The sequence below is a fragment of the Zootoca vivipara genome, chromosome 5 (assembly GCF_963506605.1).
Source record: "Zootoca vivipara chromosome 5, rZooViv1.1, whole genome shotgun sequence".
In the NCBI taxonomy this organism is placed as follows: domain Eukaryota; kingdom Metazoa; phylum Chordata; class Lepidosauria; order Squamata; family Lacertidae; genus Zootoca; species Zootoca vivipara.
The window spans coordinates 11,480,864-11,496,407 of record NC_083280.1 but is presented as its reverse complement, the minus strand read 5'-3'; the positions used below and the strand labels follow the sequence as shown (position 1 = coordinate 11,496,407).

General features: G+C 47.5%; 1 protein-coding gene across 6 annotated transcripts in view; it reads left to right on the top strand.

Annotated features, from left to right (window-relative positions):
* Positions 1–15,544, top strand: part of KCNMB2 (potassium calcium-activated channel subfamily M regulatory beta subunit 2) — a 282,179-nt gene that overhangs the window by 245,885 nt on the left and 20,750 nt on the right. For 3 of the 6 annotated variants that reach the window (XM_035133238.2, XM_035133240.2, XM_035133239.2), the window contains exon 2: positions 12,972–13,091. In XM_035133238.2, coding sequence (XP_034989129.1) covers positions 12,972–13,091 — 120 coding nt within the window. Of the gene's footprint in view, positions 1–12,303; positions 13,092–15,544 lie in introns of those variants that run through there. The other 3 variants (XM_060274356.1, XM_035133236.2, XM_035133237.2) reach the window with 3 other exon arrangements.

Genomic DNA, 15,544 nt, shown 5'->3' with positions numbered 1-15,544 from the left:
CTCTGCTGGCCTGATTTGCATGATGACATTTTCTTCCAAACGAATGGACAGCAAGAGGTTTATCTCACACCTGAAATGACAACAAGTTAAAAAAGAGAAAAGGAACCTCTTTCCGGTTTCAAAAAAAATGCTGATGGCCGTTCTAGTGACAGGGGACTCATTTCTAGCCTCATATTTGGCAGCTTGAGAAGCCTCAATCCTGATGGTTGATGTCGCTCAGCAGTTATTGGGTGGCAGCTGGCCTACGTGCCGTTCCCGGGCACAGCGAGCGAGCTGTTCTGATTGCTTGTCTCGCAGCTCTGGAGTGCTCACAGCAGCGTAACTGGCACAGACACGCTGAGGAAGGTGCTGTGTCCTGAATGAATGAAGGTAGAGGAGTGCCTCACTTGCTGGATCGTCACCTTGTCGTGGTGGGTGGGCTTGCATGTTCCTATGACCCTTGTGAGCGAAGCTGTCGGGAATCTCGTACTCCCAGCAGGGTCACCCAAGGCGGTAAGGTCAAAGGGAAGGAGCTAGACAAAAAATGATCCAAGTAGTCCTCAATGGCAGAACAGGCGGGTGATAACAAGCGGTATGTTACAACGGCCATCGGAACAGAGCCTTACTGTGAAGACTGTGTGTTGGTCAGCGTGCACTGATCTACAAACATAAAACAAATTCATGCACAGGTGTCTTCCAAAAACCCATCCCAAACCCAAACTCCAAAAGTCCCATGGCGATTGGCAAATGGTAACGGCGGCAGGATCGTGAAATCTGGAAGCCCCTAGTCATGAACTGGCAAATGGGCAGTGGATAGAGATTCAGTCGTTCTGACTCAGTTGACTGAGCAGCCCTTTTTAGGATCCACTCTGCTCACCCTGAAAAGGTGGAGGGGCTAAAAAAGGTGCCCTCAACATAGTCTGCTTCCCTTTTTCCCTGACTGAATTACCGGGCCCAGTGGGGTCACCACCCAGCGGTCGTAAAAAAGCAGGAGTATCATGGCAATGGTGGCGGTGGTCAAATGGGCTGTGCAAAGGCCCTCCAAAATAGTAATAACAATAATAATCCCAACATCAATCCCTAGAGAAACAATGCAACTTTTTAAATGTTTGCTAATTCAGTTTGCAAAGATATATTGGTGGCTGCAATTTTTAAAAATAATAATAATGTAGACAGCCTGCTGGGTGTATGCAAGGAAAGCAGCAAGACCAGACCCTCCAAGTGTCCCTATTTTTCCAGGGGTGTCCCTGGTTTAGAGAAGCCATCCTGGTTGCTGATTAGATCCAGGAATGTCCCACTTTTCCTTAGGAGGTCCCTATTTTCATTGGATAAATGTTGGAGGGTATGGAGTTATCTGACGACCCCCCCCCCAAGCCGTCTGAAGGCAATCCTGTATAGGGAAGTTTTTTCAACATTTAATGCTTTGTTGTGCTTTTATATATGTTGGAATCTGCCCAGAGTGGCTGGGACAACCCAGTAAGATGTGTGGGGTATAAATAGTAAAATTATCATTATGGGATGGGACATCTCTATTTTCATCGGATAAATGTTGGAGGGTATGCTAGACTGGGGGTTAAACCAGCTTTTGCCTTGCATGTAAAGTTAATTACAAAGCCAAGGATCACTGAATGTGTGAAAGCCATTCTGTGAACCCTGGCAAAACAGCTTATCACTGGCTTTACATTCTCTATGCATATCCTATGTTGGTTTGCAGGAGATCAAGCAAGTAAGCTTCTGTCCTTGTTCCACCTCTAGCTGCCTTTTTGTGAATGAGTGAGTGATTATCCCAGATCATGCCTCTCCACTATCTCCCGGCCGGGACTGTGCTTCAAGTCACAAGATAATCTCTCTGAGGTCCGCCCCTTCCTTTCTTCCTAAAATAACAAATAATTTCCACTCTAATGTCCTTGTTGCCAAGTGTCTGAAATGGATATCGTTTGCACTGTGCATGGCTGGAAATCATACATATCACTGCTGAGTGCCAAGTGGGAAAGAGAATGTTTTGTCAAATTTGTGGAGACAAAAGGAGGTGGACGTATTGTTGAGCAGGAGAAGTAAGTAGGGTTGCCAGACTCAATAGAGGACAGGACTCCTGTGCCTTTAATTGCCCTGCTCTCTTTTGAGTCTGGAAACCTTAAAGAGAAACCAGCAGACCCTTTGCTTGGAAATTAAACAAATAGGCAACCCTAGAAGTAAGTCGTTTTGATGGGGCTGCTGTGTGAGGCCCAGAACACATTCAATTTTTATAAGGGGGGGGCTCCTGTTTTGAGGAATGCTTCAGTGTACCTGTACCATCCTTCCCCGTTTTTAGGCACCAGGCTAAGACATTTTGATTCCTTTTTCCTGTCTCACTGGATGAGCATTTTAGGAATTTTTCATTGCACATTATTCTTCAAATTTTTGGCTTTTTGTTGATCTTATCTGTATTTTATCTAAGAACATAAGAAAAGATTGGGCCATTGGTCTCATCATGCAGACTTTTCTTATTTTTTTATGATTGTTGTAAGCAAGCCAATCAGAACAAATACTCAACAAGGACGGGGCATAGTCTAACCTCTGCTGCATAAGCTTTCTGCAAGCAAATTCTCAATAAACAGATCGTCTGAAGGAGCCCGCTGACAGCTGGCCACACAACACCCCTTATAGGACTGGAGTATTGGACAAACGTCCCACCTGCCCAACATGTGGGTCAGGCCCAATTATGTGAAAAGCTAAGGCATTCTAAAGGCCAAGAATATGGATCCTGTCATCAGCTTCCTTCACTTTACTTTACTTTTCTTTTTATTCTTGAAAATACACATTGAATTGGGGGGAAACAAATCTGGGGGACCTCATCAACCAACAATTTACTAGGCCATTAGCACTGAACTGCTGCGTCTCAATGAGCAAAATGAAACCAACAATAGCGACAATTAGGTAATAAAAGAAGTAGCCCTGAGGCAACATACGATGTTTTCTGTTTTCCGTCATCCTCTTTCTCTCTCTTCATTTTTTTTTAAAAAAATCATATTTCTGAGCATCTGCAACACAGAGACACAACAGAGGCACATTTATATTTCAATGTCTCCACTGTGGGCGGTGACTGTTTCCCATTCATAAATTACGCCACAGAATCGTAATTGCTGCCATGCTCATTCCCAGGCCTCTTTAAAGCTGATCCAAGGGTTGGTTTGAAAAATCAAATCATTCCAGATAATTCAAGTTCTCACTGTGTGTATTGGTTCTGCCTGTGCTTGTTGTTTCTTGTGGCTGAGGGGAAAACTTAAAGAGGCAGTTAGATTATGATGCGGAATGAAGTTTTTTATTGAAGCAGAATGAGATGGCAGAGTCCTGAGAGGACAGAATGGACTGTACCGCTTCAAACTGCAGCTAAAGGATCAAGTTTTCAAATGTTCTCCCATGGTGTTGTTGTTTTTAAGTCCATTCTATCACCTCAGGACTCTACCATATTATCCTGCTGCGTGCATTGCTGCTTCTCTGGTAAACAATAGTTTTTATAGATTTATAAAAAGACCAGCTGGCCCTGCCACGCGTTGCTGTGGGTTATTTGTGTGATTTCCCCTACCCTGTGCTGATCCATAATGTATCCCTGTGATTCCCCACTCCTCCCCCCACCCCCACCCGGCTTATCCCTGTGATTCCTCCCTCATGCCTGTGAATCCCCCAACTCTGTCCTGATCCATGACCTATTATGCCCCCTCTCCCCCCCCCCCACCCCGGCTTGTACCCTGTGATTTCCCTCCTCTCCTCCATCCAACCCCCCCCCCAGGTTATCCCTGTGACGCGTTCATTTTGCACACAATCATTTCCCCAATGCACGTGTTCTGTAAAATTTTGCCCTGTCCCAACCCTGACTCCCCTACCCATGTGTGTTATGTGAAATAACATACATTCTACCCAAAGGCACAGCCCTGTAAAAGGCCCATATTCAGTTGATTCGGGGGGCCCCCATCCCCCACCCAGGCAGGCCCCTAAATCCACTCAGCCTAGTCTGCAAAGCTGAGGCGAGATACTGTGGAGAGAGCAGGTTTCATCCCTGTGTCTCCCCCACCCTGTTCTGACCCATTACCTATCCCTGCCCCCTATTCTTCGCCGCCCCCCCCCACCCCAGGCAGGCCCCTACCTCCACTTGGCAATGTTGGGCCTTGTTGCTGCAAAAGGCCTGTTTTCAGTTGGTTGGGCCTTGTTGCTGAAAAAGGCCTGTTTTCAGTTGGTTGCTGTGGAATTTTGTGATGTCATCTGGTGGTGCAGCTTTTGAGGCAGCAGTGGGCGATCTGCCTTTCTATTGGATGTTGCTGGAGTCTTCAGAGCTTCTGCTGGTGACGTCTAATTTGGGTGCCATTTTTTTTGTGTTTAATCTTTATTTTAGGTATGAAAGGTTTGCTTTTGGGGGGGGAATTATGCCAGATCCCTCCCTGATGGGCATGGAACGTTGTGGCCAAATTTGTTACATTACAGTTCAGCATTTATGGAGAAAGGCTGTGACCTCTGCACACGCAATGCCTACATTTTTATAGGCTTTATAGATTATGGGGGGGGAAGCATCTTTTTCTCCCTTATATCTCCCTCCTGTTCATTTTCCTCCTCTGTGTATTGTTACTTGATGAGTAACATGTATATACCGTAATGTTAGTCAGTAACACACCATCAAGAAAATGAGTTCAACAGCTTGGATCTTCTGCTTTGGACCCTAGAGACCCAAAAAGGTAGAGGAGGAGGATGACTGGGTGCATTGCATCTAAAAACTGCAGCTTAAACACACCAGGAAAATATCCTAATTTGATTTTTTGTAGGGGGGGATCTCAATTTATATTTCCCTTATGTAAGTGTTTATAACATGTTCTAAGATGGCTGCTGGAAAATTAAACAGTATACCTTTTCTTTTTTAAAGGAAAAACAGGTTATGTAAAATACTAAACACGGGGTTGCATCCAATTCGATTCAGCTTATGCAACAGGACTTCCTTTTCTTCTCCTTAGCCTGCCCCAAATTGCTACGCAAAGTTCCCCAATGATTGGCCCAAAACCTCTGCAAGTGCAAACAGGATGGCATTGGACTGGCCCGATAGCATTATAAGAACAAGTCAGGGGTGTGGCCCCAGGCACACAATTTTTGAGGGGGTATGAAGCAGGCCACATCTGCATGGCCTGGCCCAGTGCTTCTCTTTGCCCGCCAAGGGATGCGTTAGCCAGCCAGGATCCCCTATGCGCAGGCTGGCAGGTGGCTCAGAACGGCCCCGCTTTGCTCTGGTGAGAGTGGGGTGCTCTGGTAGCATCAGCAGTGAGGGCCAGGATGGGATGGACTGGTGTCTCCCCCTCCCTCCCAGCAGATGCCCATCTGCCCCAGGCCCCAGCAACCGATGCTACGCCACTGGAACAAATCATCTAGAATGCACAATAAAAAGGACATCTGGAGTGGTCCCCAATCCTACCTGGAGATGCCATTGATTGAGGCTTGGACTGTCTACATGCAAAACAACAGCTGTATCACTAACCTACTGACCTATTCCCATGATATGGCAAACAGGGATAGACAGAAGGAAATATGATAAAGGATCTTTCATCCAGAGCCATTTGTGGGGTGTAAAGACTCTTGAGCTCAGATTCCAATGTCGTCTTATCCTTTGAATCTGGTGGAGGCATTTGACTTTTATGGAAGAAGGTCGTAGCAGAACAGAAAACTGCCCCGTTTTTTACATGTGGCCCCGACCTTCCAAATCACCCGGAGAGCATCCAAGACGGTAAATATAGCATTCAACATGTCATGTTCTGTGTAAATACCAACTCATTTCTAACTGACACGGCATAAAGGACTTTGTTGATGGGGGGGAGGAACACGGTTTGTTGTGAGGTGACAGGCAGAAGTGTCAATTATTGCTGTGTTGAGAGGGGCAGAGATTCCAGTTGAGTGCTGTTAGCCAGCCAGAGGAAGTGACCTCTGTTGCCACTGCAAAATGCGTCATGGCCAAACAATAGGGGGGGGAGTGCATACCAAGACCATATGACACCAGTCCTGAAAGACCTACATTGGCTCCCAATACGTTTCTGAGCACAATTCAAAGTGTTATTGCTGATCCTTTAAAGCCGTAAACAGCCTCAGCCCAGTATACCTGAAGGAGCGTCTCCACCCCCATAGTTCTGCCCAGACATGGAGGTCCAGCTCTGAGGGCCTTCTGGCGGTTCCCTCACTGCAAGAAGTGGGATTACAGGGAACCAGGCAGAGGGCCTTCTTGGTGGTGGCGCCCGCCCTGTGAAATGCCCTCCCAGCAGATGCCAAGGAAATAAGATGTTCCTGACATCTGGGGAGAATCTCAAGAGTCAGAGAGAAAGACCTAGAGGGGCACATTATATCAACAGCCTTGAGGCTCCCCGTCACTGATCCACTCTGACTGGCAATTGCTCCCCAGGGTCCCAGAGGGGGATCCTTCCCATTTCATGCTATCTGATTATGTTTTTAATAACAGCAAGAGGACAGAATTTGAGGTCTTCTTCGTGTAAAACATGAGCTCTGAGTGCTGGTCCTTTCCTATGCAGACAGAGAAGATAAAGCAGTCCTAAATGACTGAGTGAAGCAACCCAGGAGCTATAAGACAGTTTACAAACTAGGAATTTCTTTGGCAGAAACTTTTCTGCAAATATTGGTCCCTTTATCCTTCTTTGGCTGTGTGCAGATGTGAAAAAGTGGAGTCCTTTTAACAAGCGGATCTAATCTTTTCCATCTAACCTTGGAAGGAGAAAGCAATCACCCCAGAAAACCTGTGGAGCGACTGTCATTCGCTGAGTAATACACTAGTGAACTATCTAATGATCTCAAGATCTCTTTCTCCTAGCCGTGCATTGCAAAAGGCATCGATCACACAGACATGTAAACAGGAAACTTCTGCAGCTAGGAATTGAGAGGTTGGGGTGGGTGGGAGTTAGCTGGTTTTATTTCAGTTTTGTCTTGTTTGGCAAGCTTGCAGGTCTTTTGGTTTCACGTCCAGTAAGTTGGGTACATGTGTTAAACTTTCCCTGGGTAGGGATATAATAGAGGAGATATGACAGAGGAGATATGATAGCCATCATCAAATATCTAAAGGGCTGTCAGATGGAGGACGGAGCAAGCATGTTTTCTTATCCAGACTAAACATACCAAATTCCCTCAGCCATTCCTCATAAGGCCTAATCATCTTAGTTGCCCTCCTTTGCACACATTCCAGCTTGGCAATATCCTTCTTAAAATGTGATGTCCAGAACTGGACACAGGACTCCAGTGTGATCTGACAAAGGCTGTGACTTCCCTTGATCGGGAGACTATACTCCTGTTGATGCCTCTTAGAATATTGCTGCTGCATCACACCACTGACTCATGTTAAGTTCAGGGCCGTCTTAAGCGCCCCTGGCGCCGTGGTGCACCAGATCCCTCCAGCGCCCTCCCGCCCTGTTTCCCAGCGCGGTGGGTGGGTGGGTGACGCACACAGCGCGGCTGCCACAGGCGCTGCTGCACGGCGGGCGGGCGGGCACAGTGCGGTTGCCGTGGGCGCAGCTGCGCGGCGGACTGGCGGACCGGCCAGCGGGCGGGCGCAGCTTGCGGCGCCCTCCTGGTGGGCCGGTGCCGTGGTGCCCTGCGCCACCCAGCCTGGCCGTAGGGCCGGCCCTGGTTAAGTTTGTGGTCTATTAACACCCCTAGATCCTTTTCACTTATTTCAATTATGTATCATTTGTGGACTGAAAGCAACAATAGTGAATACCAATCACATGGATTCACATGGCATGGATACGTGAACAGCAATTTCTGCTGTTTTTGTCAGTATTCTCTGACATCCCTACCTTGGGTACATATGCTTATTCAAAGGAAAGTGTGTATAGATAGATAGATGATAGATAGATAGAGGGTTAAAAGTTGAGGTACCGGTATGGATATATTGATAAAAGTGTTGTGAGTGGCAGCACAAGATGGTGTGTACTGTATACGCATACATACACACATATATATACAGCCACAGAGCGGTAATTGTATATCTCTCCTGCCCAGACCGTGACAGCAAGAATATCACACACAAACTTCCTTAAAGACTACAGACAATGCAGATAACAGTTGGCTAGTCTTTATGTCAGATAACATATGTGACAAGGCAATATGAAGTCTATTATAGTTCTCCCAGTAGTAAGTCAATAGGAGTGAATCTTCCTTAAATCCAGGCATCTTTCCATAATTGATTTGCGGGTCATAGCTTTGACACATAAACACTGTAGAGTTCTAACAGGAACACATTTCAGTTTCTCCCACCCTGACCTGGGTTAAAAGGACATCTCAGCAAGCAGAGCATTTTCTATGCAGCAGGGGCTTGGGGACCCATCCGTCAGAGGCCTGACAAGCAGCGCTGATGGGGAGAGTCCGGAAATTTCAGGTGTTTGCAGTTTCTTGAAAATACATGTTGCGATTATTCCTGTTTCGTTGCACAGGTTGAACTTCAGCAGAGAAATTGCCAGATGCACCCTGGTATTTTTCTTGACGTATATAACAATTGCAAGTTTGTGACATCACAACTGTGTGGGGAAAGCTTGTGGGTGTGAAAGTAATTGCTGTTATTGCCTCCCATCCCCTGCAGGCCCTGCGGCAGCTCTGCCGCCCGTGGATCGTTTGGTTCATCCCTCCTGCAATGTATAGAAACAGGCTAGAGAGTTAATGAAGCTAACTGAGAGCGACTGATAGGAAAGAAACACTAGCCAGGCTATCATGAATGGAGCATTGCTCCATGAACCTCAGTCTGCCCCGGTGCCAGCCAAATCTATCCATTTCCGGTTCTCTCAATTTCCCACTTCGTCAGTATTAAGTTCAGTTCTCACACATCCACGTGAAAATTCACCAACATTTCAATACAAAACTATCCCAATACCAACAAATTCCACTGGCTTCCATTTAGACCTCATATAAGTGGGTGGCGCTGTGGTCTAAACCACAGAGCCTAGGGCTTGCCGATCGGAAGGTCAGCGGTTCGCATCCCCACGACGGGGTGAGCTCCCGTTGCTCGGTCCCAGCTCTTGCCAACCTAGCAGTTCAAAAGCACACCAAAAAAGTGCAAGTAGATAAATAGGTACTGCTCCAGCGGGAAGGTAAATGGCGTTTCCATGCACTGCTCTGGTTTCGCCAGTAGTGGCTTAGTCATGCTGGCCACATGACCCGGAAAAACTGTCTGTGAACAAACGTCGGCTCCCTTGGCCAGTAAAGCGACTGGACAGAGTCATTTGCGACTGGACTTAACTGATAGGGGTCCTTTCCCTTTCCCTTTACCTTTAACCCCTGTTTTAAGATAGCTGCGCAGGTTGCTAGTTCCATTCCAGGCCCAATTCGAGATATTCACATTAGTGTTTAAATCCCTAAACAACTCATGCTGCGAATATCTGAACGACCGCTTCCTTCCTTCCACAAATATTTTCTTGGAGACAGGAGCCTGAGGAAACGGTGGCAGAAATAGGAGGCTGAATGTAGAATCCCTGATCATTGGCCATGCTGGCTGAGGCATGATGGGAATTAGAATCCAACCACATCTGGAGGTTCAGAGGTTTTCCCTTCCCTGATATAGGCCAATTCTTTAGGCCCAGGGAACCCACAAGCTTCTTCTTTGCTGGCCACAGAAGGCAGAAAGCAAGGGAAGTAATCCTCCACAGCTGCCAGTATTTGACCCAGGAATCCTGGGAGATCAGCTGTGGCCATAACAACACCGTCGCTGTCTCAAGCTACTTCTGAAGCTGTCCATCTTCGGTCGTGAAGGGCCAGCGAGAAGGTGCTCAGTGACGACCGTGTAGAATTTCTACCATACTGCTCCTGTTAAGGCCTTTTCACTTAGATCTTTCTGCTCACAGAAGCACCAGAGAGAAGGTTGCATGCGCCTGACCTTTGGGTACGGCTGTGATGATGTCATTAGTGTTACCATTTTACACAAGATTAGGCATGTAATTGCGTGTTAAATGGCGGAGGTGGCCGCAGCTCATCCTTGCTAATGAAGCAGGCAGCATTAATGATGTCGCAGATGGACAGCTTGAAGGCACTGGGTGGGGGGGTGAAATATAATGAAGTCCCTCTCCTTCATAAGGGACTCTCCCCGAGCATTTGCTGTCATTGTCCCTTACTTGGTCACCTTGCTACAACATTGCATTGCTCTAAGTAGGAGCACAAGGCAATCTCTCATAGATACTGAACAGCAGGGGTGTAGGAAGATAGGGGCGGTGGGGGCGGGCCGTCCCGAGCAGCGGGCTCCAAGGGGCGCCAGCGCGAGCACCCGTCCCCAAAACGCGCGCTATGCCCCCAGAACGCGCGCCCCCCCTCCGGGAGGCGCACCGTGCCCCCGGGAGGTGCGACATAGCCCTGGAACTTGCGTCCTGCCCCTCCGGGAGGCGCACCCTGCCCCCGCCCCCGGTGCCAGAGCATGAAGCTCCGCCACTGCTGAACAGCGTTCCAGGGAAACCATTTGGAGTGGGGATCCAAGAGTCATGGGAACTGCTTTTCCTCTGGAAACTCTATGCACATCAAACCAAAGCTACTACGCCATCATCTTCAGAACCTATATAGGTTTAGATCCAAGCTATCTGAAAGACCGGTTTCCCACATACGAAGCTGCCTGGGTTTTGAGATCTTCAGTCGAGGCCCTTCTCTCAATCCTGCCACCCTTGCAGGCATGCTAGGTGGGGATGCAGAACAGGGCCTTCTTGGTGGCTGGTCCCAGACTTTGGAACTCCCTAGAGAAGTTAGATTGGCTTCCTCCTTGTTGTGCTTCCGCTGGCAGGTGAAGACATTCTTATTCCAACAGGCTTTTGGGAACTGACTGCTTTCAATGAAAGGGCTGCTTTTATTGTAATTATCTGTATGTTTTTAATAGATGATAGATAGATAGATAGATAGATAGATAGATAGATAGATGATAGATAGAGACAGATAGTTTTAATGCTTATAATGTTTAATTGTTTAAAATTATTGTTTCTTCTTCTATATTTTTAGCTGTTCTTCCTATTTTATTGAGCCTGTCAGGGGAAAAGGTGGTAAATAAACAAAAAATATATATAATAATGCTAATAATCAGGCATGACCTGATTTTCACAGCATCTGGGAAATCCAAAGAACCTTACAGTGCAGCACTTTGGATCTCAGCAGGACCTGACATTTCAAATTCATCTGAAGCACAGCTTTCTCTAATGCTGTAGCGTGGAGCCACCTCTCTCATCACAGACAGGTGTCCTGGAATTATTCTGGGAACTCTTGGAGCCTTTGTTGGGAGGCCAGAGCTCTTTGTGATCATGCGCACAGCCTGTGTGTGAAATTGCCAGTTTGGTGGTGGAAGGACTCACAGAAGTCTCAGCTTCCAGAGGGGGTGGATTTGTGCTTGGCAGACACCAAGTGGGAGGTTGTACAAGGTGCTGGGAGGAGAGGGGACATGAAAGGAAGCACAAAGCAGAGAGTGGGAGAGAGAGAGAGACTATTATAAGAAATTAGGGGAGTGAGAGCAGAATGGGTATAGGGATTAATTGAAGCCAAGCCCAGGCAAAGGGGAAATGGTCCTTCTGTCGCTAAGATGGTGGTGATACCTGATACCAAACATAAGAAAGGTGTAGCTGGACCAGACCACAGTGCATCCAGTCCAGAAAGCCATTATCAATGGCAGCCAGCCTGATGCTTGTAGGATGTTTACAAGTAGGACATCATGAATGAAACAATAGCCAGGTTGGCTTTACAGAGGACACCCCTGTGTTTGAATGGCTCTCAGGGTGACAGCCCTCTGTTTAAAGGACTTCTCTGTTTATAGTTGGGGTAGCCACATCTCAGCCCCCCTGGATCCCAGGCCCTATGGGGAAGCGAGATGTGGGCATAAGAGAGATGGATATTCCTCTCTTCTACCCTCCCTTTCCCCATTTGACGTACTCACCGCCACCAGGTAAGAGATTAATTATTTGCCAGTCTGCCAGACCCTCCAAGTGTTCCCTACTTTCCAGGGACAGGCCCAGATTTACAGAAGCTGCCCCAGTTTCTGATTTTATCCCAGAATGCCCCGCTTTTCCTTAGGACGTTCCTCTTTTCATCGGAGAAATGTGGAAGGGTATGGAGTTATCCACGCACGCACACACACTGAGTCATCTGAAAGCAGCCCTGTATGGGGAAGGTTTTTAAAAATGTTTTATTCTGTTTTCATATATGTCCCAAGTCACCCAGAGTGGCTCAGACAACCCAGTCAGATGGGTGGGGTATAAATAATAAAAATTATTGTTATTGTTAAGGAAAAGGACCTCCCTATTTTCATTGCAGAAATGTTGGAGGGCATGGAGATGTGGCTAGGGAATCGCAAATAACTTGAAAGGAAACAGTGTTTAACATTCACCTTTCAGGCTTCTAAGAAAAAAGATTCCCCTTTTAGTAGTCATGGAGCACTTGTCAAAGTTGCTGTGACTTCCCTCCTCCACCAAACAGCTGCCAATCAGAGGATCATAATCCAGGAGATGGACTTTAAGCACAACTTAAGCGTCACCGCAGCTTTGGTAACAGATGAGTGCATTCAGAATACACAGCGGATCCAGCATAATTGTTGTAACTCTTACGGTTGCTTAGAGCAAATGTGCAAACAGAGGCTCCCATCAGGAAGCAACAGGGAGCAAGAAAGGCTTGCAAAAACAGCCAGGAGAAGTGAAATATTCAGGGTTTACTATACAAATTATTTCCCTTTTTTTAAGCCCCACTTGAGAAGGCGTCAGAATGAGATGTTGTTAAGTCTGATATAAGTTGGAGGGGAAAGAACGGCCCAGGAGAAGAAGGAGAAGATAATAATTTAATGTCACTTGAACCTGCTGGATGGAAGGGGAAATAGGAAGTTCATTACTTGCAATCACCTAAAAGCCATTCGACGCGGAGCAGGGCCTGCAAACATTGGGCGATCCAACCAGGATTTGCCGCTTGAGCTTGAGGGATGCGATGGGGCCCATCAGGGTCTCAGCACGTGGTGATGGTGGCTGTCTGTTACTTCCTAGGTCCTACCACCATCCCTCCAGGACCTCCACAGTAAGGAGAGGCAGCGGAGACCAATCCTCTAAGATGTTCATTTGGACCAGTGGGAGGAGCTCCACGTCGTACAGACATGATGAGAGAAGGTACGTGGCGTCTGTAGGCTGCTTTGAAACATAGGATTGGCTTCCTTTAGGCCCACTTGCAGCCCGAAAGGTGGGTGGGAGGAGAATGAAGCTATGAACACATCATACATTTAAGCATACACACATACACACACACACACACAATCCTGGGAACTAGTTTGCTTAGGGTGCTGGAAATTCTTTGGTGTGCTTTTGAGTAGGTCCGTTTCCATATACAGTATGCGTCAAAATGTGCTTTAAATTAATGGTTCCCACGCAGCCTTATGCTGGTTTTTTCCTCCTTAGCTAGGGCAAGCGTCATTCTAAAGCACCTATTGGCTAGTGCTGGTGGCATCACCAGCCAACAAGATATTCCTTCCCTTCCTCTGTTCCACACACTTTTTTAAAGTTTTTTTTTAAAAAAAGTTTTAAATTTCTGCTACCTTTTAAAAAGAGAGACAGAACATTCCTGCCATATCACTAGTACCGAGAGAGGCATCTTAAAAGAAGTTAAACAGATCTGCTTCTCCACTGCCATTCAGAGACGTTTTGTCCTTGTTGTGGGGAGATACTTTTGTGGGGTTTCGGTAGAAGGAGGTTGTCCTGTGAAATGCTCTCCCCTCCCCCAACACTGAGCACATCTGTGCCAACATCCGCCAGTGCACAATTTGGATGGTACCAGTACAGTAATTTATCAGAGAACTAACTCAAAGTGGGCCTTGCTCTCACTATACGTTAGGGATGGGGAAGCTTAGGCTCAGGGGGGAAATCTCTCTCTCTCACACACACACACACACAGAGAGAGAGAGAGGGGGGGGCACATTCCCTCCCAAGCCATGTTCCTGGCCAGCCTGGTTTTGTAGCCTCCAAGAGTGTTTCTTCCTGGCTGGAATGCAGCCTTAAACTCCGACAATGCTGTTTCCTTGCCCAAATGAAGGTCAGAGAAGGGTATAAGAGTGTGTGTAGAAATTAGCCCTAACGGTCAAAGATAAACTATGCATTCATTGCTCCACCCATTTTTGCCTGTGGCCCCTCCTACTACTGTCATGTGGCCCCCAGAAGGGAAAGTGGCCCTTGAATTCCCTTCCCCTGCTTTATGCAGACACCATCCCTCTCTCCTCTGTCCTCTGGCACACCAGGAGGGCTAGGCGGGCAGGTGAAGTGAATCTTTCACTGCTCATCAGGTTTTGGAGACACTCTGAAGCAGCGAGAATCTTGCTGCATGAAATAAGGGGCTGCTTCCTTCTATCCCCTGTGTCAGAGGGCAGGCGCACCAAGTTGGGCCCAACATTGGGGGGGGCCTGTTGCGCATGCATGACGTCACAAGTGCGGCATGCACACACACACACACCAGTCCAGTCAGGCCTGCCAGGACACACGGACGTCCCTTTGAGAATCGCCAGAGCACCTTCCCGGGAATGTGGAGGGTGAAAGTCACCCTCCTACTGCCACCCGGCGTGCCAGGGCTCACCCAGTGGTGGCAGTAGTGCCAGAGGTGGCAGGGGATGGCGGCCCTGTCAATATTGGAGGGGCTCAGTCCCCTGCTTAGAAATCCTTCTGCCCCCTATAGCTGGCACACCTGTCAGAAGGTTTGGTGGTGGCCAGTAATGGCTGGGTAACAGCAAATAACGGCTAACTACCAAGGCTGAGTGTATCGGCCCCTGTTTCCTAACTAATGACCTATCAGCTATGGTGAGTGGCAGAAAAGTGGAGTTCCCGTTCTTGCCAACAATCTCCTTAGCTTTTCTCCCACCACTCATCTATCGATGGAGCCATTCATCCAGAGGCTGGAGTAAGGATTGCTTTCTTCTTCACCCAACCACATGCTGCATTTAGGATAGTGAGGACACCTGAGCGGGGGGAGATCAAGGGCAAGACCTGCTCCATGTTCCTGGTATCTTTTGGCTTTGGAAAATAAGTTTGCTCCTTCCTGCATTGCCTTCATCCACACAGCCTCAGGTTGGATTTTCTTGTTGGTCACACAAGAGCGCCACACAAAGCTATACTGAATCCTATTTGATGGCCCAGCAGCGTCCTCAAGGGGGTTTGCCAACTAAATTACACATTAAAATGGATTTAATCACACAGCAATAAAGTCAAACAGATAATAAAACAGCTACATGCAGTAAAAGGCAGCTTGCAAACAGCAGGCACACGCAGTAACTATCTCAGCCCGCTTTGGGACGTAACCAGGTCGTAGAACCAACCTTCTAAATGCCAAAAGGTAACAAGCAAGGCGAGTCTCCTTAAGGAACAAAACTGGCAAGCAGGGAGCCAGCGCTGAAAAGCTCCTGCTCCTTATAACTATTACCCTACTTTCATATGGCTGCTACCCTCAGAACAAGGGCTTATCAGGTGACTTAATTATACAGGGATATTACTACTCTGAGGAGGAGGTAGAGGATGGTAGGCCTCAAATCTCATAGTCAAGAACCACTGCTCCTGCTATGCATGCTCTTCATCTGCCTGGCTGG